This window comes from Kogia breviceps, chromosome 8 (assembly GCF_026419965.1).
Source record: "Kogia breviceps isolate mKogBre1 chromosome 8, mKogBre1 haplotype 1, whole genome shotgun sequence".
Classification (NCBI taxonomy): Eukaryota; Metazoa; Chordata; class Mammalia; order Artiodactyla; family Physeteridae; genus Kogia; species Kogia breviceps.
Genome location: NC_081317.1, coordinates 69121474 through 69147049, shown reverse-complemented (window position 1 = coordinate 69147049; position 25576 = coordinate 69121474). Strand labels below are relative to the sequence as shown.

The following is a 25576-nucleotide window of genomic DNA, read 5'->3' as shown; positions in this document are numbered from 1 at the left end:
CTGGACTCTGTCTAAGAGGTGTTGAGTCCAGTTTTACCATTTGGGGCACACCTGCAGCAGTTCTGCTAATGCAGTTCTCAGCGTAAATGGGCTCCCTGACGTTGTTTCTCTTACTATCAATTGGTGCAAAGATGGTTCCAGAGAAAAGTGGTGAGGAATAATAGGGCCTCCATACAAGGTGCAGGTTGTACAGCTGTGCAGTTGCCGGGAGCAATGTCTTCTGGGAATGTTGTGGGATTAAAAAGATTGAGATTAGATGTACTGACTAGAAATGGTGTCTGTGATGCATTGAACGATAAACAGAGAAGTTCTCTGGGATGAGGTAAGCTGTCTTGGCCACCTGCTTTATCTGGTTACCGTTCGCCTCTGGTAAAGGACTTGAGGATAGCATTACAGTTTGTCCGAACAAGCACATTCGAAGGGCTGGCGAGCTGCCGGAAAGCGCTACGTTTGATAAACATTTGCTTCATTAAGAGGATATAATCAAAATATGCTGTACGACACTTTTGCATTTTTTTTTTTGTATTTGCTTTCATATGAACAAACAAAAGGTCTGGAAGGATCCTCACACTAAATTTTTAATGGTGGTAGTCTCTTTGGCTTTTGACTATGAAGTTTTTACTTTCTATAATTTCTAATTCTCTGCATTATTTGAAATCTTTATACATAACTAATGTTAACTTTTATTATCCAGAAAAAAATCAAATTCTCATTTTGTGGAAAAAGCCCTCAGAAATTTCTTAAAGATTTCACATTCAAACCTTAGGTTCTGAATATGCTAGTTTGGTTAATTCTCAAGAAGCGTCCAGTCTAGAGGTGAATGGGACCAGCAGAGCCACCCGAGGAAGGTGAGGGCAAGTCACACTGCTTCTTGGCTCCCTCTCCACCAACTTTTCTGGGACTGAGAAATAGTGTCAAAGTAATAAAAGAGGCCGCAGTAAAAGAAAAAAAAATCATTTCAAGCAGGCAGGCAAGTGGAGAGATAGTGGGATGTCCTTTCATCTATCCTGTTGTGGACGGAAAAGGCAATGGCGCGATGGACAAAACAAATTCCAGTGCTCCAGGCCACGCTGCTTCAGGTCCGCTTGTGAGTGACAGGGTTCCTTTGGATAGGCTACAAAGCATCACAAAAGCAAGTCCTTTCTCTAGTTCCCACAGACATTTTATGCTCCTATAAAGACTCAAAAGACATTTCCTGGGAACCTACTTGAAGTTATGGGAATTTGGTACACAAAAGCTAAAACTAGGTGCTACTGGAGTTTACCAAAGACTCTGGTTCAATGCTTGACAAAGAAGAGACTGGCTGCCATTCAGCGTTGGGCCCAGGAGCGACATTCCTACTACACCTCCAGACACCCTGGGATGAAATCCCCAAATTTGAATTATGAGGCTTTGGTGTCAGTGCATCATCAGGGTTGCCTTATGTTGGGCCTGCGTTTCAACAGCCACTTTTCCTGCTCTGAATTTACAAACTGTCCTCATCATTGATTTGCCTCTCTGATGTTTCTTTGGTTAATCCTATAGAGTAGATATCTGCAACAATGATGTTTTGGGGCTATCGTTCTCTACTTTTCCTGTTTTGCTATTATGCATGTTGCTAAAACAGGAATTAATGCAAACACAGTTGGTAAATAGTGATAGGAGTTTAAAGTGGGAGTGATGTTGATTCACACAGGACTTTCCCCGGCATGTGAATGTCTTCCATCACAAGGAGGCATGAAAGCTGAACGCTGAGTACCCTAGTGCAGGATGCTGCAGAGAACAGTGTGGCACCTCGTGTGCGGACTCCCCACGTGCTTTCTCATGCCTCAGTTTCCCCACTGGCTCTGGCTCTGACCTGGAAGGGATAATGGTGTAGTTCTCCCCAATCTATGTACATTTTGTCCCTGACTCCAAAACTCAATTCCTTAAAACCTCAAGAAATCTTCACTTTTTTGTGTTTTTGTTTTTTGAGGAAAGGTGTATATTTTCTGCAGTGCTTATTAGAAATTTTACATTTTAAAAAAAACAACAACAACTGAGCTGTGATTTTTTTCAAAATTGTTTTTCGTTGTGTGCACTCTATTCCAACCTCATTTTCCTTCGAGCCCTGTTCCTTTTACTCTGTGGTTTTATAGGTCGTGAGTTTCTTCAGAATTATATATTGTGTTGTCATATTAGAGTGGCAATGCTGATATGAAAATTTAAGAAATATACATGCTATACTTTTCATCTATCCCAATACTGATCTTGCTTTTATAGTAAACTTCATTGTTATCTCTGAGTTCTTTTTCCACTGAAAAGTGTGAATTGGTGACTTGAGTAGGCTGAGGAATCTTTTTCTTGCCGAGTGGGCCTTAAATAAAAATATATGACCCAATTTTATCACTTTTTTCCAGGACTCTGGCGAAAGCCAGAAATAATTTCTGGTTACTTGTACTTAATTGCTGGCAAAAAAACTCAAGAAGAGTTTAAACTGTATTTAAATTCAATTCTTGCACTTAATATATGTAACATAAAGAAAGCATAGAAATGGAGAAATAAAAATGATTCCAAAAGACTTAACTGTCATATTCATCAAGGATTGTATGCCATTTCCACAAAAGTGCTATACACATATACTACATTTCTTACTCAAAAGAAGTCCTTAAAAATGTACATTATTTCCAATTCTTACCTTTATCCAGATTTCCAGGAGACACAGCATTTAAATCACCAAACTGCAAAACAATAGTCATTTGTGCAACAGTTACTACCAAGCAGAATAAAATAATATTCTCAGAGACCGCAGTAAAAATACCACACTATGACTTTTAAAAACTGTAAACTAGTGACCATTTTGATCTCTAACTACACAGGTCACCTAATTTTCCAATCAAACCTGTCGAAATTGAACAGTTTAAATTGTGTCACAATTTAGCTGTCTTACCCTCTTTGCAAAAGGATAACAATTTTCTGTCTTCCATGCTCCATTTTACTTTTTATTATTTGAACTCAGCAGTAAAGCAATAGGGGCCTGGCTGACCTGGATGAAGATGGATGTGGTAGAATAAATTTGGAAAAGCTCTGATGAAGCAGGATGCATCAGCTCCACCACCATTAACTGTCCGTGAGTCCACCCGGAGTCTACACTATAGAAACATGGTCCAGCCACTTGGATGAACTCTGTTTTTTTTTTGAGTTTTTATTTGTAGAAATGAAAAACATAATAGGAGCCCCAACACTGAGAGTATTTATGTTTACAAAATCTTTGAGACTTCTCTTCTTGTATTGATCTTTTTATTTACTAAGATAACAGGGTCCCAAATTAAACAAGAAAGGCATCTGATCGTTATTAATGCAACAAAAAGGTATTAAAACAATATGGAACAATTAATAACCTTCAGCTTAGACTTTATTTGCTACCTTAGTTCAAAAGCTTGATGATATTTTTACAGTGATAAAATATATTTTGAGAGTCTCAGGGTGAACATAAATAAAAAATTGAAGAGCAGAGGTAACAAAGCTAATCGGAAAAAGGTGAAGTGAAAACTCATAGCACCTGCTTTTTAAATGGTAAACATTACTTTTTTTTAAAGCTGAAGATTCAGAATAAGTCATTATTAGAAATTCGGGTTTCTCAAAAAGCTTAGAAAGGGTGAGACAGAAATTCTACTTACATTCGGAAGTTTGCTTATAAAGAGTTCCATGATAGGAGTATTTTTTTCATCTACAACATATGTCTATAAAGTAATAAAACTGATCTTATTTTGCAAACAAACATACATAATTTCTTTTTTTTAACCTAAATATGAGTTGTTCTTCAGAGTAGCTACCTTGGGAGCTTATACATTTATTCCAAGGTTCAAGATTCTGAAATTCCTCCTTGACAATCAATTTCAAGAGTTAGTTTATGTATCACGCAAGAAAGCCCATCTTGTTTTACATCGAACTGTGACTCCAAACACTCCACATTTTATTCATTGCACTTGGTCCTGAGATGATTTCTGATTACTTACCAAATTTAAATGCATCTCTGCCACAATTCAGGATATTTAAAATAATGTGTCATTTTACTCTTTATTATTTCTTAGCAGTTCAGAGGCAGTTTAGTTTAAAAAGAGGTATTCCACATCACTTTAAGCCATGGCAGTATTACTGAACCAATGTGTAGCCTCCCGAGGTGACTGCCTTGAAGGGGACAAGGGTCTCCTGGTTGCACAACTCTTAGCATATTTGTTTGAAAGACTGCCCCATTGCATTATAGTTACGTCCCATGGGCAGCAAATATAAAATCATAAATACTGAACTGTTGTTTTGAAGTTGTTCCTGTTCACATGGTTCAGAACCTTATGTTAGTCTAAATAAAAACCACAGTTTAAATTGTACAGGATTTCTTGAATTAAAGAATATAATAAAAGCACCAAAAAACACAACAGGATTCTCTACCTATTTTTGGTATTATTTAAATTTTTAGAACTATAAACAGAGAATGCCCAAAGCTGAAGGATCATTTATATGTTATTTCTAGTTGACACACAGAGTAAGATTTTTATTTCTTTTAAATGAGTACTTAACAACACTAAGACCCAATACTGGAAATGAGTTGGCAGTGATGAGTCTAAATATACTTCCATATCTATAAAAAGTGAATACACCATTTGTTTTTGATAAATCTTGAAAAGTTGTTTGAGACTAAATTATTACTGCCATTGGTGATCAATAATATCATGCAAAGTGGCTAAAACCAAACTTTGAACACATATGGAAATTTTTCTTCGAAAGAAACACTGCTTTTAGTTGCTACTTAACTGAAAATATGACAACGTAATAGAAAGATTTTCCTTTGAAAATTTCTGCTTAACCTGAATGAATACATCTGATTACTCAGGATGATGAAAATAAAAACCAAAAACAATAGAAATCTCTGTAACCATTATTAGCATTAGTAAATAAACATTTGCATACTCAATGCTGAGGGCTTGTGACAATGCACTGTGAGGGACACTGTGGAAAAAAAGAAAAAAAAAAAATCTCCAAGATACTGCCAATGCCTGTAGTTGTCTCTGGGATTAATGACAAAGTTCCATATGTACAATACACAGTAGATTTAAAATAAAAATCTTGTGAATAAGAGGTTTTGATATCCCTGTATAGTGGAAGGTGAAGGTTTTTATATGCATTTATGTGTGAGGAAAGAATATACATTTGAGGACTTCCCTGATGGCTCAGTGGTTAAGAATCCACCTGCCAATGCAGGGGACATGGGTTCGAGCCCTGGTCCGGAAAGATCCCACATGCCATGGAGCAACTAAGCCCATGAGCCACAACTTCTGAGCCCGTGAGCCACAACTCCTGAAGCCCACGTGCCTAGAGCTTGTGCTCTGCAACAGGAGAAGCCACTGCAATGCGAAGCTCGTGCACCGCAACGAAGAGTAGCTGCTGCTCACCGCAACTAGAGAAAGCCCATGGGCAGCAACAAAGACCCAACACAGCCAAGAAAAAAAAAAGAATATACATGTGATTAAGGAAAAAAAACACCTTAATCCTATAGATAGAGTAGGTAAGATTAGGACAATCAGTTCATTCATTTAGTATTCAAAAAATATTTATTGAGAGCTTATTATGTGCTAGGCACTCTGCCAGCCAGTTCCAGTCAGATTAATTTGGAAATATTCCCTCTTTCTGAAGGTGAGTATCAGAAGTTGTTTATATTAAAAAGGACAGGTAGTGTAGCCTAAAACCAAGGCAGCCTACAAAACCTTCAAGAAGGTTGTAAAACCACAGGTTTATTAGAAAGGGAAATCGATTGCAGGGGTTTGGAGGGAACAGCAAGTCAAAGTAGCAGGAAGGGAGGAAGGAAGGGAAGGGAGGCAGGGAAGCCTGAGCGTGCATAAGGAAGGCAGCATCACAGACAGGAGAGAGACGACAAGGACGTAAATGAGGCCAACACAAACCGGCAACAGAAGAGGAGGAGGAGAGACATGATTTGGATTTAAAAAATGGAGGTTGGCAAGAAAGTCCAGAGATTACTGAAAAGTTATAGCCTCAGAAACTGAAAAACTGTTACTGCTTTCTCATTTCCCCTGCTGCACAGGGGACTGGAGGGGACTACTATTCACTGAGGTGACGTCTTACAGCTTATAAAGTACTTTCATGGTTCAGCATATAGTTGGCTTCCTCTCAAATACGATGACCTCAAGTATCACTTTCTCAATATCACTTCTTCAGAGAGGCTTTTCCTCACAGCCCTACTTAAGCATCTCCTTCCCTGTCACTGTTCATCAGCACCTCACAAAAAACTTATGAATCTGGCTAGGTAAGGAGCTTAGGTTTAATCTTGCAGCTATTGAAAAAAACATGTTAATTTGTCTAACATTGTAAGGAAATATGGTGGTGTTAGATTTGAGACCAGATATTCTGACCAACAGTTTAGGAAGGGAGGGAGTAAGGGAGTGGGAGGGAGAGGGAGAGAGAGACAGAGAGAGAGAAAGTATGTATGTTTCCTACATGGAAGGAAGAATATAAATTAAGGGATTTAAAGTGTGCTCTGGGGTAGAAAGCATATGGCCTTTGATGTACGTAGGAGTTAAAATTCTGTCAGCCAGATAGATAAATAGGGAACGTTCTGAAGTAGAAATAGAATGTAACATAGAGAAAGCATATCTGTTGTTTTTAGGAAGAAAGACCTCCTAGCCTAGAAACCATTTCTCCAGGCCCTGACAACCGGTCATAGTAATGAGTGTCCTCCTGGACAGCAGCAGACTGAACAATGTGCGGTCAAGGCAGGCAGTTGAAGTCTGTTAGACCATAAATTCACGATGAGTAGTAATGGCCAGGAAGTATAAATGGGAGACCGGTCAGCACAGCCTATGTGACTATTGGCAGCATCCTTGAGAGCAACCCTGAGTATTACCCTGACTTGTGGCCAAGCAGCTGAGAAGTAGTTCATCATAGGACTGTGAGGCCTAAGCACAGGCACCATGAGAGAAACCAGGCTCAGCATGGGAGGATGCAGCCCACAGGTGTACTGCAGAGACCACTGCAGGTTAGATCCAGCAGCAGTGAACTTTCCACAGTAAGGGAGGCAAGCCTTGTATTGTAATAGCTGGAAAGTGAAACAATGCAGAGGAAGCCAGGGGGCTCAGACAGCAAACTGGTGAGGATCCACAGGGGGCCCACAAAACAGAGACTGGGGATAGAAGGAAGGAGTTCAAGGACTGGGCTGAAGACCTCACCCGTGGGGATGCTTTCCCTGCTGGAAGAGTTTACCCCATCCTGGGGAGGAAGGATTAGTGAGTAATCATAACCACATCATCTGGGCAGCCAGGTAAACATCCTCCATAGAAACCACATCTTACCACAAAATCTCTCTGCTGGTATGCCCAGATTTATAGATTTACAGGCAGACAGATACAATCTCTCTCTCTCTCTCTCTCTCTCTCTCTCTCTCTCTCTCTCTCTCTCTCTCACACACACACACACACACACACACACACACACACACAATGTATAACTGATTTACATGCTGGCACCAAAATATGAAAGTGTATGGTCTAGAACAGGGGTTAGTAAGGGGTCAGATAGTAAATATTTTAGGCGTTATGGTCCTGTTGCGATTACTCAGCTCTGCTAGTATAGTGCAAAAATAGCCATAGATGATAGTTATATGAGTGGGCATGAAGGTGTTCTAATAAAACTTTATAAAAAATAGATGAGGAGCTGGCCTTTGGCTAAAAGAACTTGTAAACCCTAGAAGATTTGGTCCAGTTCACAGACAGTGAAGGAAAGAGAAGTTTTGTCTTTAAGGAAGGTGTGAAGACTTTGGCCACAGGGAGGATATAGAACCAGAGGCTTTAAGAACTAGCTTCATCAAATAATGAAAGTCACAAGGAAAGAAACATGGGTCAAGTTTTAAAGATGGAAATCAGTCGGAAGACTAATCTTCCTCTTTTCTATGGAGTCTTGTACGTACAGACAGAGATAGATAAAGGTTGGTGTTTGTGTCAATTAGTGGGTGAAGAGGGATGAAGTCTAGGATACGAGGAAAGATTGCATGGAAAAGAGACTGGGAAAAAGATTACATGTGTTAGTGATTTAGATGGGGCAAGCTTCCCTAGTGGGAAGTTTTTTTTCCAATTTGGATGAAGATGTGAAGAGATAGTCCAATAGCATAAGTTCCCCATTGGTAAAAGCAAATAAGGAATAGTTCTAGATGAGGATGGTTTTTGGGGTGGAGTCATCCATGGAGACATGTCAGTGAGATGTATGTAGAGGAGGGGAGGAAGTAAGAAAAAAATAATATACTGGAGGAAGAGTTCATAATCCACAAGTAATAACTGACCTCATTCAGAGCAATTTAGCTTTTATACTGTAATAGTTTCCTATTGCTGCTGAAACAAATTACCACAAATGTGGTGGCTATAAATAATACAAACTTATTATTTTTTAATTCTGGAAGTCAGAATTCCAAAATGGGTCTTGCTGAGCTAAAATTAAGGTGTTGGTGGGGTTGTATTCCTTTCTGAAGATTTTAAGGGAGAATTTCTTTTTTCTTTTTCCATCTTTTAGAGGCTGCCCACAGTCCTGGGTGTGACCCCCGTCTATCTTCAGAGCCAGCAATGTCTGGTCAAGTCTTTCTTCCATTACCTCACTCTGACACTGACCCTTCTGCTTCTCTCTTCTACTTTTAAAGACCCTTGTGAACACAGTGGGCCAATCCAGATAATCAAGGTTAATCTCCTTATTTTAAGGTCAATTAATTAGTAAGCTTAAGTCCATCTGTAAACTAACATATCCATAGGGTCCCAGGGTTAGGATGTAGACATCTTTGGGGGTCATTACACCGCCTACTACACACACCTAAGCTACCTCAAAAAAACTGTTGCATTTGCCTGAATAAAATCTTTTGACAGTAAATTTTTTTCTACTATTAGAGGGAATACATCCTCCAGATCAAGCCGTTTATAACACAGTAATTTTCCCCTCAATTTTGTCTGTTTTGTGCTCTTCATTAGGGGTGAGGTGGGATAGTATTGTATATAGGCACAAATTCATTTTTTATAATATATTTCTCACTAAGGGCATTTGTTCTTTATTTTCATTTACAGACTTCGAATTTTATGTATAAAACTTCCTATCTCTGAAAGTTTTTCCTAGCATGTATTTCATGGTTTAGATTTATTGGAAGCGCACATACATCCAAAAAGTTTACCAAGACTACAGAGCTGAAAGTTGTTAGTGATGACACATAAGGAAGTCATTCCTGACAAAGAAGTGGAAGTCAAAACTGAGGGAATCAAAAGCTACTGAGTAGTGGGGCCAGAACAGCCCTAAGCTCCACATCCAAAAGGAGGCCTAAGGAGAAACTCTGATGATAAAGTTACACACTAAGGACCAGTTACATACATATTGGTCCTTTAGACAGTTTCATGAGAGCAACCTATGCCACCAAAATGCACAACAAGCAGCTCCAACAACCTCGGAAAGCCCTCTTGTGTTAACGCTACTCCATGGTTCCATGAGGATCCATGTTGTATAGATGATGCAGCCAGATGCCAAGGTGGTAGTGGGGGATTAGCTGACATTAAATGTCTCTTTGGGACTTTTACCTTTCAACTTGCCTAAATTTTACATATATATATAATTTTGTATATAATATTTTCTTCCCGCTTCACAAGTACGTATAAGACCTTTCAATCAATCCTACTGATAAGATTTTATCCAAGTCTAGCTATGTCTAGTTAGACCCAATTATGTTTATGCTTCCTCCCTAATGTTGCCATTTTCTTTTCTAATTGACTCCTTTCCCCATTCTATTATGTTGGCAGTGTTTTATAAAGCATTGAATTAGTTTGCCTCTGATTACCACTTTGGCTACATCCCAAATAATGTGTTTGGATGCTTTGTAATTCCATGAATCATTTGACTCACCATTCAAAAACAGTCTACAGGCTATTTTCCCCTTGTAATATAGTATTATTAAAGCCTTCACGTGCATTTATGTTATCTGTTTTATTAATTTCAACTTCTAAGCTTATCTTTGTATTGTCAAGAAATGATGGTCTAATTCAACACATTATTACTTGGATTGTCAGTGTAAAATCAATATTGAAAAATATAATTCAGAGTAGAAGGCAATCAAAATATAGTCCCTCTTGACTAATACACATAACTTCAGATATTTATATACTTATGGAAAGGAAAGGGAAAGGAAATAGAACTAACAAAAATCTGGTACCTTGTATGTGCCTGTCTGCTTGCCTGCCTATCCACCCCATCTGTCTACCTATACCTAATAACCTATACCTATCTTCCTTCCTACTTTAGTCCTCACAACATCCCCGTGAAGGAATGGTTCTTATGTTTATTTTGTTGATGAGAAAACTCAAGTTTTCTTGAGATATACGTATCTATAACTTGCCCAGGTTGCAAAGGTATTAAATGGGAAATCTGAAATTTAAATTTGGGTGTTGAACAACTTGGGATGTGGGGCCAGCCTGACCTGGGTTTGAACCCCAACTCTGCCACTATCAGTCCTGTGACCCCAGACATAATACTCTTTGATCCTCAGGTTTCCACATATATGAAATAGATAGGGTTTAATGTCTTCAAGACTCAATTTTCAAATACTAAAGTCCTAGAATTCCATTTAACCCTAAAACTATAAGGTGGTGATTTCAAAATGAAATGTCTCTAGCTGAGTGGGGCTACAAGGAGTACTGCTTCAGAATGGAAGTGTTCCTTAGGCTTTGACCTAAGGTTGTTGACACTATAAACTCAGTCTAGGGCTGAAGTTGAAGTCATTTGATGTACTGACCAAGCCATTTATGACTCAAGCAAATACCATGAGAAGGGCTGTCCTGAACAAGGATGGTGTTGTGTGTGTGTATGTTTTGTACTTTTAGCATAATGAGGATGATCACACAACCAGAAATAGCTGATGAGCTCAGATGAATGTCAACATGGAAACCTTGACCTAACCAAGTGCTTCTTGCTCTGTTCTTCTAAGAAGTCAATAAAGGAGTTGGAGCCTTTAAAGCAGTTCCTATAAAAGCAGGAAGATTGTTACCATGCAGATTTGGAAGCTCTTGACCCAATTCTAATCTTTCAACATTCTGTACTTAGCTTGAGTGTTCTGAACTTTACAAACCTTAGATAGCTGCACAATCTCCTATGATTTCATTTCTATTAACCGAAGTTAGAATTGATCACAAAAGGATTAGGTAGTGGCAACTATTTTGAATGTTTTTGATGGTGGAGAGAAATGTCTTAAAATTTCAATCATAAGGGATTTCAGAACATTATTATTTAATGTTTTCCAAATGAGAACCAAATTAATCAAAGCATTGCATTTAGCACTGGTACAGGATTTCACAACTGAGGAAAAATAATTGCTGACTTTAAAGTGATTTCCGATTTTATAAAATTCGCAAGGCATGTTAATGTTCCACTTGGTAAAATCTTGTGTTCCTTGGAACACAAGTGGAAGTGAACTTTTCTATGTATTTCCAAATAGTTTTACTGAAGCCTGCTAAGATGGCTAAGATTTCTGCCAGTTTGCTTCACACCAAGGCAAATTCTGCCCTATATTTGCTGTTGGTTCTACCCCTTCAGGCTAGCCAGCTATCCTGGCAACTTGTGCTGTTGGCTACTCTGTACCCGGGTAGCATATTTTCATCATGATTCTGACTGTTCAGGCTTTTTTGTTGCCCTCTGCACCCTGGGAACACAGTAATTTATCTACCTTTATATTGTTTCAAAATTTCTAAGAAGTGATATAAACGGCTATGTATAAAATAGATACGCAACAAGGATATATTTAGAGCACAGGGAAATATAGCCATTATTTTGTGATAACTTTAAATGGAGTATCATCTGTAAAAATACTGAATCGCTAGGCTGTACACCTGAAACTAATATTGTAAATCAATTATACTTCAAGAAATAAAACCTCTAAGAAGCACTCATGAGTGAGCACGCAGGTAGTGAAGAAGTAGGAATACAGGCCTTAGTTGCTTTTGAGGAGAAAAGTAATTTCAAAACCAGTAACATTTAATGCTACCATTAGGCCAAACCAAGAGGGGCCTCTGTCCTGAGCCCCACACCATGGAGAGCCCTGCTCTGGCTTTCCTGTGGCCATGGCCCTCCCCACAGACAAGGAGTCCACTGGGCCACGTGGATGTGCCCTCCTGGAGCCTGTGTTTCATTCCTACCCCCAGACCATACTTGTTACCTGAGATTCCAGAATTCCCTGCCTAAAGCCCGAAGTCCCCTTTCAGGCCTGTGCAGGTCTCTCCCTAAGTCCACCCTTCAGAAGAAAGAAGGGAGAGCCAGTGCGGAGGTGCAGCTATTTGCAAAGGGCAGACAAAACCCGAACACTGGACCGAGGTGCCCACAAGCATGAGCACAGGCTCTTCACAATACAGGATAGGGAATGATACACAAGAGAAGCGGTCTAGGGGCCACAGGGTGGGTCATGGGTCAACTATGTCTATGTCACCATTTTCTGGCATGGAACTAGGAGGAGCTTAAGAATTTTAAATTTAAACCCAGCCTTCCAAGTTATTACCAAGATATATTTACCATCCTAGGTGGATAGAACAGATTTTATTTCTAGTTTCATTCATAACTTTTAAAATATTTAGACGGAGGGTACCATAGGTCCTGCAAATGCTAGGGTTGGGCCTGGCAGCATATCCTTTATGTAAATAAAACTATGGGCTGAAAAGAAAGAACCTTGGTGCTCTTAACTAAAGACAAGCTCCCACTGAGGCCACATTCACTGTCTATCAGAAAAGCATGATATCAATTTATGATGTCAGAGGAGTACCTATTTTGATTATACCACTTCCCCTTTTTTTGGAAATTATTAACTGGAGAGACAACGGTGGTGGAACTGTGGAAACACGTTCTCTTTGTACCAAGCAGACCTTTACCACTAGCATGAATCAGATTTGAAGTGCTTGTAGGATCATCACAACTGGCCCATATACTTGCTGAAAATCTCTCATACTTATGAAAGTATAGTTTAGTATAGTGATGGTGAGAAGCAGAAAACAATTCTCGTGAATTGAGGAAATTACCCAACCCAAACAAGGACTATTTCTTTACCAGGAGGGCCAGCAACCATCAACTTCACCTGTGTCTGAGCAAAAATACCAGAAAGACAGTGGAAGGCCAGAGCCACTTGGGCTGGGTGCAGGATGATAGAGCATGGCAAGGAGGCCAGCAGGGGCACCTGTCATGCTTAATCTAGGCCAGGGAACCTTTCACACCTAGCTGACTCTGAGGCTGGGCTACCAGGCTAAACTGTTGCCAAGCAAAGAGCCCAGTGGTGGACTTTGCTGAAGAGGACAGTGTGCCAAGTTTCCCTTCCCAACGTCTACAGTGATCATTTTAGTTCTTGAAAAATGTCAAGAAATCTTGGATTTCTATTTTCTTCTCTTTTCCCACTTCCAAACACTTCAGGAAAACTAATCTCTAGTTGTAAGCACTTATGAAAACCCAACTTCATACGGAGGTTCTCTGAAATATTGAAGGAGTATTCTGGGGAAAGGGAGCTCTTCTTGGTCTAGGAGCATTATTTTCCTGATATAGAGATCCAGTATGTCCATCATGAAATGAAATGAGAAGTTCTGTTAGTTGGCTGTCTGTCTTTCCATCATCCTTTTGTACTTCCTTCCTTGAATGAGTATTTTTGAGGCACCTATTATGGGATTGTGTTTAGACCAGAGCTGTAGGCAAAACTCCATTCCCTGAAGAGGATGTGAGGAGAGGTTAGAGCCCAGAGCAAGCAGGGAAGGAAACCAAGTGGAGGAAGCTCATGAGCAGGCATCCCAGAGGGATAGGGTTGCAGCCCTGGGCTGCTGAGTCAATAGGTGCTTTACTCACATGCAAGGAGAGCAAGGAACAGAATGACAAACCAGGAAAGAGGAGGAAAAAAAACAGGAGAGCATCTACAGAGATAATTCTTAGGAACTTGGAGGTTGAAGGTGTAGGAGAAAGGCTTTCCAGGGAGTCACTTTTATCATTTATTTTCAAGTTGTTAGAATTGTGCTAATGTAGAGGAGCAGATTTACAGCTAAAAGCAAACTGCAAATTCTAAAAACATAACTTTGATTTAGGTCTGTGGGTGGGTACAGAGGAGCTGAAGGGTGTAATTTGTTGTTGTTGTTGTCTTCTGGCAGATTTAGCTTTCCAACTGCAATTTGCTTAGACTAATACTCCATTCAGTTTGCATATTCTGAACGTCTACTAACAAAAAGTGGAAAGGGGAAGGGTGGTAGGACTATCAAGATGCATCCTGCAATGCAGAGGAAAGAAGCCTTGGAACAAAATAATGAAAGCTTTCATACCAGGCATCTGGTTTGTGCATGACTGTGAGCGTGCAGGCATTTGGGGGAGTTGTAAAGTACAGACAGAAATAAATTAGTCCCTATTCCAAAACTGTCTATAAACAATTTATATGGTGAAAAATTAAAATATGGATTGAACCGATTTGGCTATTTGGAATGAGACAGCCCCATTTCCTACAGTTAGCGCCACCACAAGTTCTGATATTGGGCAACTTTCAACCTCTGTTTTCCTTATGGGTGAAATGGGGACACTAACATATCCCTTGTAAGGTTTTGGTGAATATTAAATAAAAATGTAAGACATTTAGCACACTAGTTGTCACAAGACCAGTCTTCAATTAGAAAAATATTAATAAACAGTGAGCTTTATTATAAATAACTAATATAACTTTTGACAAGTATTCATTACACTTTTTAAGTTACTATTGTTCCAAGATGTTTTTTTTTCCTGCAAATGATTTCAACTGTGATATGATTCATCCCTTTTAAAATATTCTATAACAAGTCTATTATTCAACAGGTACATTTTCAGTGTATTCCCTAGTTGCACTAGAATAATGCTCACTGAAATCTATTTTTCATTAATTTGATTTTATCTTAAGCACCCATGCATATTTACAATGGTTGTACTTCCATCAAATGGAACTTTTTCACTCAACTTTTATCCTAAAAGCTTGCCTGTGAATTATTATTGCTCTTCTCCAGTTTTTAAATTTTAAAGTTTCTTCCCCTTTCACTTTGAGTATATCAATTTTACTGAAGCCAAGACATTTTTCTTTTAATGGTAAACCCTTAAGAGTTCCTCAATTTTTTTCCCTAAAAATATTACTAAAATATTATATTTTTAATATTGATATTCACAGCTGAGCAATTAAAGCAGCTTTTGGTTCCTATTTTTATTTCAAAAAGTTGATTATATAGATATAATATTAAGTATAATTAAATTATGATAAATACAATTTAAATATATTTAATACATTAAATATAAAAATGTTTGTCACAGAAAATCATTTTATGAAGCAATAAAAATTTATAGATTCAATGAATATATTAAGACTACGTATATTTTAAAGAAATAAAGCATGTATGCCATTAACTTCTAAATATCCTTCAACTAGTCTTAAAATCCAAATAAAAGGATATTTTCTGCTCAATTTTCCTTGTCAGAGCTGTACAGAAAACCTTATGATTTTTTAAAAAATTTAACAGGTGTGCAAACAGATGCAGCTTGTTTATTTTGCTTTATTCCTACTCTTCAAATTTCACCACTGCCAGAAACTCTATTGGCATATTTATAATATTTAAATAAAAATTCAAAAAATTGCATAAATCTTAGCAGTAAATAAATTGTTTCCTTTTTAACATCTAGGCAAAAAATAAAAATAATAATGAAACTTTGGAAATGGAAATGCTTTAAATAACTTACTGCTCAGTATGAATGTAGTAGCAGGCTGACGTTTAGAAGAAAACTCATGGTGGTGATGCTGTTTCATTGGGGGGTTCCATTACATGGTAGCCTTCATTTCAACAACTGAAATGTCAGTGCTACAGGGAATGTAAAAATAAAACTTGTATGTCTGTATACTGTGTTTATATGTAAAACATGATGTATTGGTCTCTCTTGCCTGCTCAAATAATGTAAATAATGTTAATTTTAAAACTCATTTGGGCTTCCCTGGTGGCGCAGTGGTTGAGAATCCGCCTGCCGATGCAGGAGACACGGGTTCGTGCCCTGGTCCGGGAAGATCCCACATGCCGCGGAGCGACTGAGCCCGTGAGCCATGGCCGCTGGGCCTGTGCGTCCGGAGCCTGTGCTCCGCAACGGGAGAGGCCACAACAGTGAGAGGCCCGCATACCAAAAAAAAAAAAAAAAAAAAAAAAAAAAAACTCATTTATTGAATTCACATTAGTGAAAAGATATATTAATTATCCTTAAGTTACTTTGAAAGGGAAACATTTCCCTTTGCTTCTGGATCTATTTAGCTGCCTGACACCTCTCCCAAATACAGGGCCTATAAAGGTAAAACAAATGTCCAATAAAGTTTGTGACTACTTTTCAGCTGTCCCTTTACTGATTTCTGAATTATTCTTATTCCAATCTCACCCCATCCTGCAGCAGGTAATAAGCATGGTAGATTAACAGCAAGGGCTTTGGTGCCAGGCTGCTTGGTTTCAGAACCTGATTTTACAACCTAGTAGCTGTGTGACTCTGTGTGACTGTGACTTGATGGCTCTGTGTCTCATTACATCATCTGTAAAATAGATTAAAAATAATATTCACTCACAAGTGAATATTATTCTTTAAGTATTCCTATATCCCTTTAATTTTCCTTTACAGCACTTATCAGAATTTATAGCTATGTAGTTATATGAACATTTAACAAATATGCATCCCCTACTAAAATATAAGTTCCTTGAATGCAGCATCAAAATCCATTTTGTTCATCACTACATCCTAAACATTATAATGTTTGTTCTAGAGTAGATACATAAGAAGTATTTGTTAAATAAATGAATAAATTAATTTTAGAGATAAGTCTGAGAATCAACAAAAGTGAACAGGATTTGCCCAAGATTATACTACCATAAATGACAGAACTATAAGTAGAGTTTAGTTCTTCTGACTTAAAGTTCTCCATTATTTCCAGGCGTTAAATCTTCGATAACACAAATCATACAAAGAATCACGCAATTAATATTGTGTAGGTTCTAGAATGAAAAGTAAAAGTACAAATCAGAGAGAAAAGGAGTATCTAACATAGTCTGGGGGAAATTGGGCCTCCTCAAGGAACTGATATTTAAGACATGAAGGAGTTAGAATGGGCAAGGAGAGTCAGGCAGAGGGTTCCAGGTAAAAGAACAGTTTACACAGTGGTCCAATTATGAGAAAAGCTTGGTGAATAAGAACAGAGAAAAGACTACTGTGATTGCAGCAGAAGGACCTGGAAGAGGGAGGGTGAGGTTGACTGGAGAGACAGGGCCAGATCTTATACCAAGGGAAGACTTTTCTTCCTTAAGTAGAAAAAGAAAAAGCCACTAAAGGGTTTTAAGTGTGGATAACACAATCAAGTTTGCATTTTCATAAGATGATACTGACTGCACTATGGGGAGTTTGGGAAAGGGCAGACTTAGTAACTGGCTGGATATGCAGGTCAAGACAGAAAGATACATAAAGATGATGCTCACATATCCAACATGATCGACAGGGAGGGTACCATTTACTGAGAAAGGGCCATTAGCAGATAGATCAAGAGCTTAATTTCATTAAGGGTATAATACATTCTCCATACATAGTGACAATTATTATAGTTTTTGTGGTTGTTGTTCCTGATGACTGAAAACCACTTGCTGCAATTGAGGGTAATGGTGATTTTTATGGATTTCAATGGATTTTGGCCTGCAGTGTTGCTCCCATTATATACACAGGCACTTCTGGATTTGAGGTTTGGAAAGGGAAGTCATTGAAGGAGCTAAGAATGCAGCTGAGGCTTGACACACAAAAGCCTTTTTTACCTCCAATCTCACTTCTAGGGTAGGCTTAGGGTAACACGTGAGAGATGCATGAGAAAACAGTCTTCCTTTCCCTTGAATTTCCTTCTCCTTTTCCCAAGAATCAAGAAATTTTAGACATGATAATATGACCATGGCCAACAGGTCTATAATGGCCAATTGGTCTATGAGGCATCAATGTTTTACGGGGAGATCAAGCCTGTAAAAATAGCTTTACTTGGCCTGGGCTGAATAATGGATGAGCACAGACAGCTCAAAGGATTTTCCTATAAATTGGGTAAGGAGATAGTAAGCAAAGAAATCAAGAGGTATGCTTAGATCTTTGATCTTAGAGAAGGTATTTATACCTTACTTTCTTTTTTTTTTTTAGCAGTATGCGGGCCTCTCCCTGCTGTGGCCTCTCCCCCGCCCGCGGAGCACAGGCTCCCGACGCGCAGGCCCAACAGCCATGGCTCACGGGCCCAGCCGCTCCGCGGCATGTGGGATCTTCCCGGACCAGGGCATGAACCCACGTCCCCTGAATCCGCAGGCGGACTCTCAACCACTGCGCCACCAGGGAAGCCCTATACCTTACTTTCTGATCTAGACTTTATTTATATTATATCTTTGAATCATGTGGCAATCTGTCTTATTCATTTACATTGTTTACATATAGTAAAAAAGAATGTCAATAAATCATTAGAATGATTAGTTGGCAGTATAGACTATATAAGGCCATTTTAATACTGGTGAGCCAGTACTGCTTGTATTAGCATATGAGGAGGTCGCTAAGTCTTCACACTGTGTCACTGGCTCATGGCCACAGGCTTTGTTCCCTAGAGATGCAAGGGAAGCAGAGATCACGCATCAGGATTAGCCACATGGTGTTAATGAGAATCGCTGTTTATCATTATCCTGGTTATCCTGTTAAAGAAGTCCTGGAGCATATGAGGTAGTTGCCAAATGTGTTAAATATACCAAAAGGCATGTCTATTTCAGAAGTTTTGAGCCCTGAGTTAAAAAATTTTATCGTATTTAATCTACTTGCCAACTGGGCATTTTGCAACCAGGCATCTATAAAAGAACTAAGGAAAGAGGAACTGAGGGGAAGTAAAATCTAAGAAAAGTCCAGATTGTTTTGGCCAATGATGAGGTCCTGCCTGTAATTTAAAAGCTAAAATGAATCTTGCTTAATCTCACATACACATAATTGGCATCATTTAGGCACAATCACCATTAAGAAACATACAAACACGTATAGATCAGCATACAGCAAGGGATTTTAAAGAGGGAAAGAAGAATATTTTAACCAACTTTCTGAATAAAAGTCACATGTATTTTATTTATTTATATTAGAATACTTATAAAGGTCCTTGAGGTATTTTAATATATTTTTAAATTTATATCTTTATCATAATATTTATTAAACTAGGAAAAGCATCTAATATTTATTTTTACTTTTTAAATTTAAATAAGCACATACACATAGCTTAAAAGTGAACATGTCTTCTTGACTGCTTTGGGCGGTAATATGTAACATTGCCTAACCTGGCATAATCCAGTAAAATCTGGATTCAGTCAAAACCCAGTTCAATACAACAAAGTGAACCAGGGCTGAATCATTTGTGCATGTGCATCTATCCCTCATTATATTAACCAGCCCTTGTATATATTAACTTTAGCATTTTAGCTTTATGACATGTTGAAAATACATTTTGACACTATCCAGAAATTAAGAAGAAGAGAATTTTCTTCCTACATCTTTAGTGATTAGGAGCACGGGTATGAAAATCAGACTGAATATTCAAAGCAGGTCTCCACTGTCTGCTAGCTATGTAACCCTTTAGTCTCTCTGTGTCTTAGTTTTCTTCCTGAACCTCAGACTCTCATCTGTAAACAGGAAAATGTAGCACCTATCTCAAAGAGTTGCTGTATGTGTTAAATGCTTTATTATACATAAGGGACTTAGGACTGTGTTTGGCACACAGTAAGTGCCCCCAGAATGTTAGCTATCATTTTCACCATCGTTGTTATTATCCTTCATTTTGTTCTTGGGCACTTGGAAAAAGAGTCCATAAAATACATATTTAACTTTTTCCTCAGTTCCTAGCCCTTAGCCTTATCAGAAGCATCAATCTTCCTTATTTTCCAGTCAATAAGGTTTTTCTTAATTGAAGTATAGCTAATTTACAATATTGTGTTAGTTTCAGGTATACAACAAAGTGATTCGGTTATACATATGTTTATATATGTGTATATCTATAAACTTTTTTCAATTCTTTTCCAGTTTATTACAAGATATTGGATCAAGTTCCCTGTGCTATATACAGTAAAACCTTGTTGCTTATCTATTTTATATATGGTAGTGTGCATCTGTTAATCCCATACCCCCCAGTGTATCCCACCCCTGCTTTCCCTTTGGTAACCATAAGTTTGTTTTCTATGTCTGTGAGTCTGTTTCTGTTCTGTAAATAAATTCATTTGTACTATTTTTTTTAGATTCCACATATAAGTGATATCATATAATATCTGTCTTTCTCTGTCTGACTTAACTTCACTTGGTATGATAATTTCTAGGTGCATCCCTGTTGCTGCAAATGGCATTACTTTATTCTCTTTTATGGCTGAATAATATTAAGGATTATTTAAAGTTCAGTGATTCTTAAGCTTTTCTTTTATATAGACACCTTTATAGCCTATTGAAATATTCCATGTACTTTCACATGATATAATCGACAGTTTTAGAACCTTTGACTAAGAAAATATATATGAACAGAGGGATTTAAGGACCCCCTGAAATAAACACACAGGCCCTCTGGGGTCCAAGACTCATTGCTTAGGAACCGTTGCTTCGATGATTAATACCTTTAGGTTAAAATAAATTCAGATCTTTTTAGAAAGCCCTGTGGGTCATAGCTCTTTTAGCCTCTCTTACCTCACCCATGACCGCTATGGGTGTCTCTCCTGTTGCCTGAGCAACACGATGTTCTACTAAGTAGAACATATACTCGTCGTAGAGCAGACGGATCAGGTGGAAGGAGCCAAAGCTAGCAGCACTGCGTAGGGTTAAGTCCCGAATAACCATTGAGCTGTTCCAAGAGAAAAGACACATAGGCAGCCATTGTTAGTGAGCAGGATTAGAGTTCAGTCTAATTTTCCTCTTAAAAGAAGTTAGAGGTCTAAAAGATTGGTATAGCACACAACCTGCCATGGAATAATTTCACTACTGAAAGCAGTTGGCTCAACTCTTTCAGAGTGGTAAAGAGGTCATCTTCACTGAAACTTGACTAGACCCTTATTAGAGCTAGACAAGTATTAACTGGGAACAACCATTTTACTGTCATAGGCAAGTCTTTTGATTCTATTAAATTCACAAAGGGGTCAGAATGGAATAAAAAAGATTTTTGGAAGGCTGACAACTCATCACCATAAGAAAAAGCAACTCAAAGTGAAGGTCTTATTGATGTGTAAACACTGTGTCACTATCTCTCAATGATAACGACCTCTGGGGTACGCTGTGAGAAAAATATGTATTTGACCAAGTTTACAAAATATACTAAGCAGGGACTTCCCTGGTGGGGCAGTGGTAAGGAATCCGCCTGCCAATGCAGGGGACACGGGTTCGGTCCCTGGTCCAAGAAGATCCCACATGCCTCGGAGCAACTAAGCCCATGCACCAAACTACTGAGCGTGCGCTCTAGAGCCCGTGAGCCACAGCTACTGAAACCTGCGTACCTAGAGCCCATGCTCCACAATGAGAAGCCACCACAATGAGGAGTCTGCGCACTGCAATGAAGAGTAGCCCCCCGCTCACCACAACTAGAGAAAGCCCAAGCACAGCAACAAGACCCAATGCAGCCAAAAATAAATAAATAAATAAATAATAATTTTTTTAAAGTATATATATATATATATATATATATATATATATATATATATATATATATATATATACACTAAGCAATGTTCCCAGATGTGGCAATGTAGAATGTAGGAGGTTATGTACCAGGATCCCTGCAAGTTCTGTTGGAAGGTAGATTGATTAAGTGATTCTAGTTCCTTACTGATTTCCATTAAATTAAGGTGATTCTTCCATTAGAAATAGCATAATAAAATCAATTAAGAAATGCATAACTTTGAAAAATATGAATGTTTAGTTTATAGAATACCAAATCTGAATCATATTATTATTAAAATACTAACAATATACTTTATTATACTCAAAATGGAAGTGAGTCAAAATAAAATTTTGGCCTCATTGAAGACATGTCAATTATTAAACTGTCCGTGCACTTCAAATCTCTTTAATATTTCTAACTTAGAGTCAGGGTAGGATATGTGTGTGTGTGTGTGTGTGTGTGTGTGTGTGTGTGTGTGTGTGTGTGTGTGTGTGTGTTTCTCCTCACTTTCATTTAGTGTCTTTTCTAGATATTTCTGTCCTATGCAAACTAAAACAGGCATTATATTCTTTGATAGGAGGAGGAGATAGAATCTCACAAATGTATGGGCTGATATTCCTAGGCCTTATTTTGCAATGAAGAATTGTAAAATGCCAGACAGATGGAAAAACAGAAGACTACATTTCTGTTTCATTTTCAACCTTATTTATATAGAGGCTAGTAATATATCAAATTCTACACATTCAACTTGGCAAGTGACAGATCATACTTGTACATCTAAAACTCTAAAGCCCTGGATTCTGATCCTGGTTCTTCATTAATTCACTATCAATCTCAAAAAAAATCATTTCCATGAGAGTGTTTTTCCTTTTGGGTGAAAGTGAAAGCAGTACTTTTGGTCCTACCTAATTTGCGTGATTATTTCAAGGATAAAATGCATTAAAGGTTGTGAAATAAATTTATGAATGAATAGAACAAGACTCAGATATAAGTGATTATGATCCTAATACACAGAACAGGAAGAGCTGAGCTTCTGACTCTAATTTGGCTACAGCAGCAAGAACAGGTGTTACTATATGATGATGGCAGATGTCTCTCATTCTGTGGATCTATTTACTAAAAAGAAAAAAAGCATGGGTTTGGAGTTAGATTCATGTTAACCACTATGTGATCTTGATTGTGAGTATGTCATTCAACATTTAAAGGTTCAAGATTAGCCTGAGAGTCAAATGAGATAATGTATGTAAGATCTTAAGCAAAACTAAGCAAAACTACCTATTACTATACTATTCCATATGTTGGAGTTAATAATATACTCCTTATCATAAAAAGCAGTACTGGTGAATGATTCCTTAGAGTCAAATATTTTAATGAATACCTTAAGTTTGGAACTCTATAAAAGAATCACTAAAAATAAATGAACACTTTCATTTATATGTCAAAGATATAGTGGCAAAATTCTGTTATAATTCGATGCATGCTTTTCCCAAAATTCAGTAACACATCACCTATTCATAAAAATAATTATTATAAATTTAATAGCTATTGAAATTAAACTTTATTTTCCTATGAAACAAATTTTAACAGGCAGAGAATCCTCTACTTTAAAAAGCAAAAGCAAAAACAACATAAAAATAATAAAAAGTTGCCTAACATTTTTACATCCATCCAAATTTGATCACGTGAAGTAAATAACTTTGAAAAATTAAATAATATGGGGTGGAATATTCACTCCTAAGAACACATCTCTTGCTGAAGAAAGACAGCAGCTATTTAAAATACAGCCTGGAGAAGACTAATGGCTAACAAGTATACAAAAATATGACTAAACTTATTCAAAATTAAAAGAAATGTAAATTAAAGGTAAGATACTATATATCATCTATTATACTATAAGACATTAAAAGATCAGTGTTGGAGAGGGTATGGAGAAAGAACTCTCATTTGCTGTTTCTATAAGCATAAATTCCCAAAACACTTATGAAGGGAAATTTGGCAACACATGTCGAAATTTAAAATGCACAAATGCTTTCACCTAGCAGTGCTTTCTTGTTGTTGTTTTTACAAAATACCTTTTATTTGCAGGCTTTGGAGAGCAACCAACCCAAGACTATGATCCTTGATGGAAAGCTCAGAAAATAAGCCCTGCATACAAGCAGGCTATCTCTCTCTCTGACGATTTTTTTTTTAAAACATCTTGATTGGAGTGTAACTGCTTTACAATGTTGTGTTAGTTTCTGCTATATAACAAAGTGAATCAGCTATATGTATACATATATCCCCATATCCCCTCTCTCTTGCATCTCCCTCCCACCCTCCCTATCCCACTCCTCTAGGTGGTCACAAAGCATGGAGCTGATATCCCTGTGCTTCCCAGTAGCTATCTATTTTACACTTGGTAGTGTATACATGTCAATGCTACTCTCTCACTTTGTCCCAGTTTACCCTCCCCCCCCACCCATGTCCTCAAGTCCATTCTCCACATCTGCGTCTTTATTCCTGTCCTGTCCCTAGGTCCATCAGAATCATTTTTTATTTTTAGATTCCATATATATGTTTTAGCATATGGTATTTGTTTTTCTCTTTCTGACTTACTTCACTCTGTATGACAGACTCTAGGTCCATCCACCTCACTACAAATAATTCAACTTCATTCCTTTTTATGGCTGAGCATCATTGCTTTACAAAGTTGTGTTAGCCTCCACTGCACAACAAAACGAATGGGCCATACACATACAGATATCCCCTCCCTTTTAGACTTCCCTCCCATTTAGGTTACCACAGTGCACTAGGTGAGTTCCCATCAGTTATCCATTTTATACATAGCATCAATAATGTGTATGTGTCAATCCCAGTCTCCCAATTCCTCCCACCCCACTCCTTTCCCCCTTGGTATCCATACATTTGTTCTCTACGTCTGTTTCTCTATTTCTGCTTTGCAACTAAGATCATCTATATCATTTTTCTAGATTCCACATATATGCGTTATTATACAATATTTGCTTTTCTCTTTCTCACTTCACTCTGTAGGAACAATCTCTATGACACTCTCTAGGTCCATTCACGTCTCTACAAATGATCCAATTTCACTCCTTTTTATGGCTGAGTAATATTCCATTATATATATACCATATCTTCTTTATCCATTCCTCTGTCAATGGACACTTAGGTTGCTTCCATGTCCTGGCTATTGTAAATACTGCTACTATGAACGTTGGGGTGCATGTGTCTTTTTGAATTATGGTTTTCTCAGGGTAATATGCCCAGTAGTGGGATTGCTGGGTCATATAGTAGTTCTATTTTCACTTTTTTTAAGGAACCTCCATACTGTTTTCCATAGTGGTTGTATCAATTTACATTCCCACCAACAGTGTATGAGGCTCCCCTTTTCTCCACACCCTCTCCAGCATTTACTGTTTGTAGATTTTTTGATGATGGCCATTCTGACCGGTGTGATCACCTAGCAGTTCTAATTCTAGAAATTTATACAAATAAACAAAGATAGTTTTAATTGCAGCAATATTTATACTAGTGAGAAAATAGGGGGCAACACTAAATATCCATTTGTAGGATACTAAGTAAAAAAAATGGTTCATTCATATATGTAAATTTATACAATAGTTTAAAGAAATGAGGGCGAGTACACATATAGGCAGTAACTTGGAAAGATGTCAATGATATAATGTTAAGTGCAAGAACTCAGAAGTATAATATGAGCCCATTTAACATAGAAACCATCGATATAATTCTTTAAAAAAATCCTATCCCTAAATAAATGGGAATGTTTAATTAATACTTTACTAGCATCGAGATAGCACACTTCATTAAAACAGTAGTCACCTTAAAAAGTGCAAATTTATTTCAATTTATCTG

General features: G+C 37.8%; 1 protein-coding gene across 7 annotated transcripts in view; it reads right to left on the bottom strand.

The window, feature by feature from the left end:
• RFX3 (regulatory factor X3) overlaps window positions 1-25576 on the bottom strand; it is a 294590-nt gene that overhangs the window by 3403 nt on the left and 265611 nt on the right. For all 7 annotated transcript variants that reach the window (XM_059071874.2, XM_067040152.1, XM_059071890.2 and 4 more), the window contains 2 exons: window positions 20740-20893; window positions 2657-2699 (listed from right to left, as the gene is read on the bottom strand). In XM_059071874.2, coding sequence (XP_058927857.1) covers window positions 2657-2699; window positions 20740-20893 — 197 coding nt within the window. The remainder of the gene's footprint in view (window positions 1-2656; window positions 2700-20739; window positions 20894-25576) is intronic.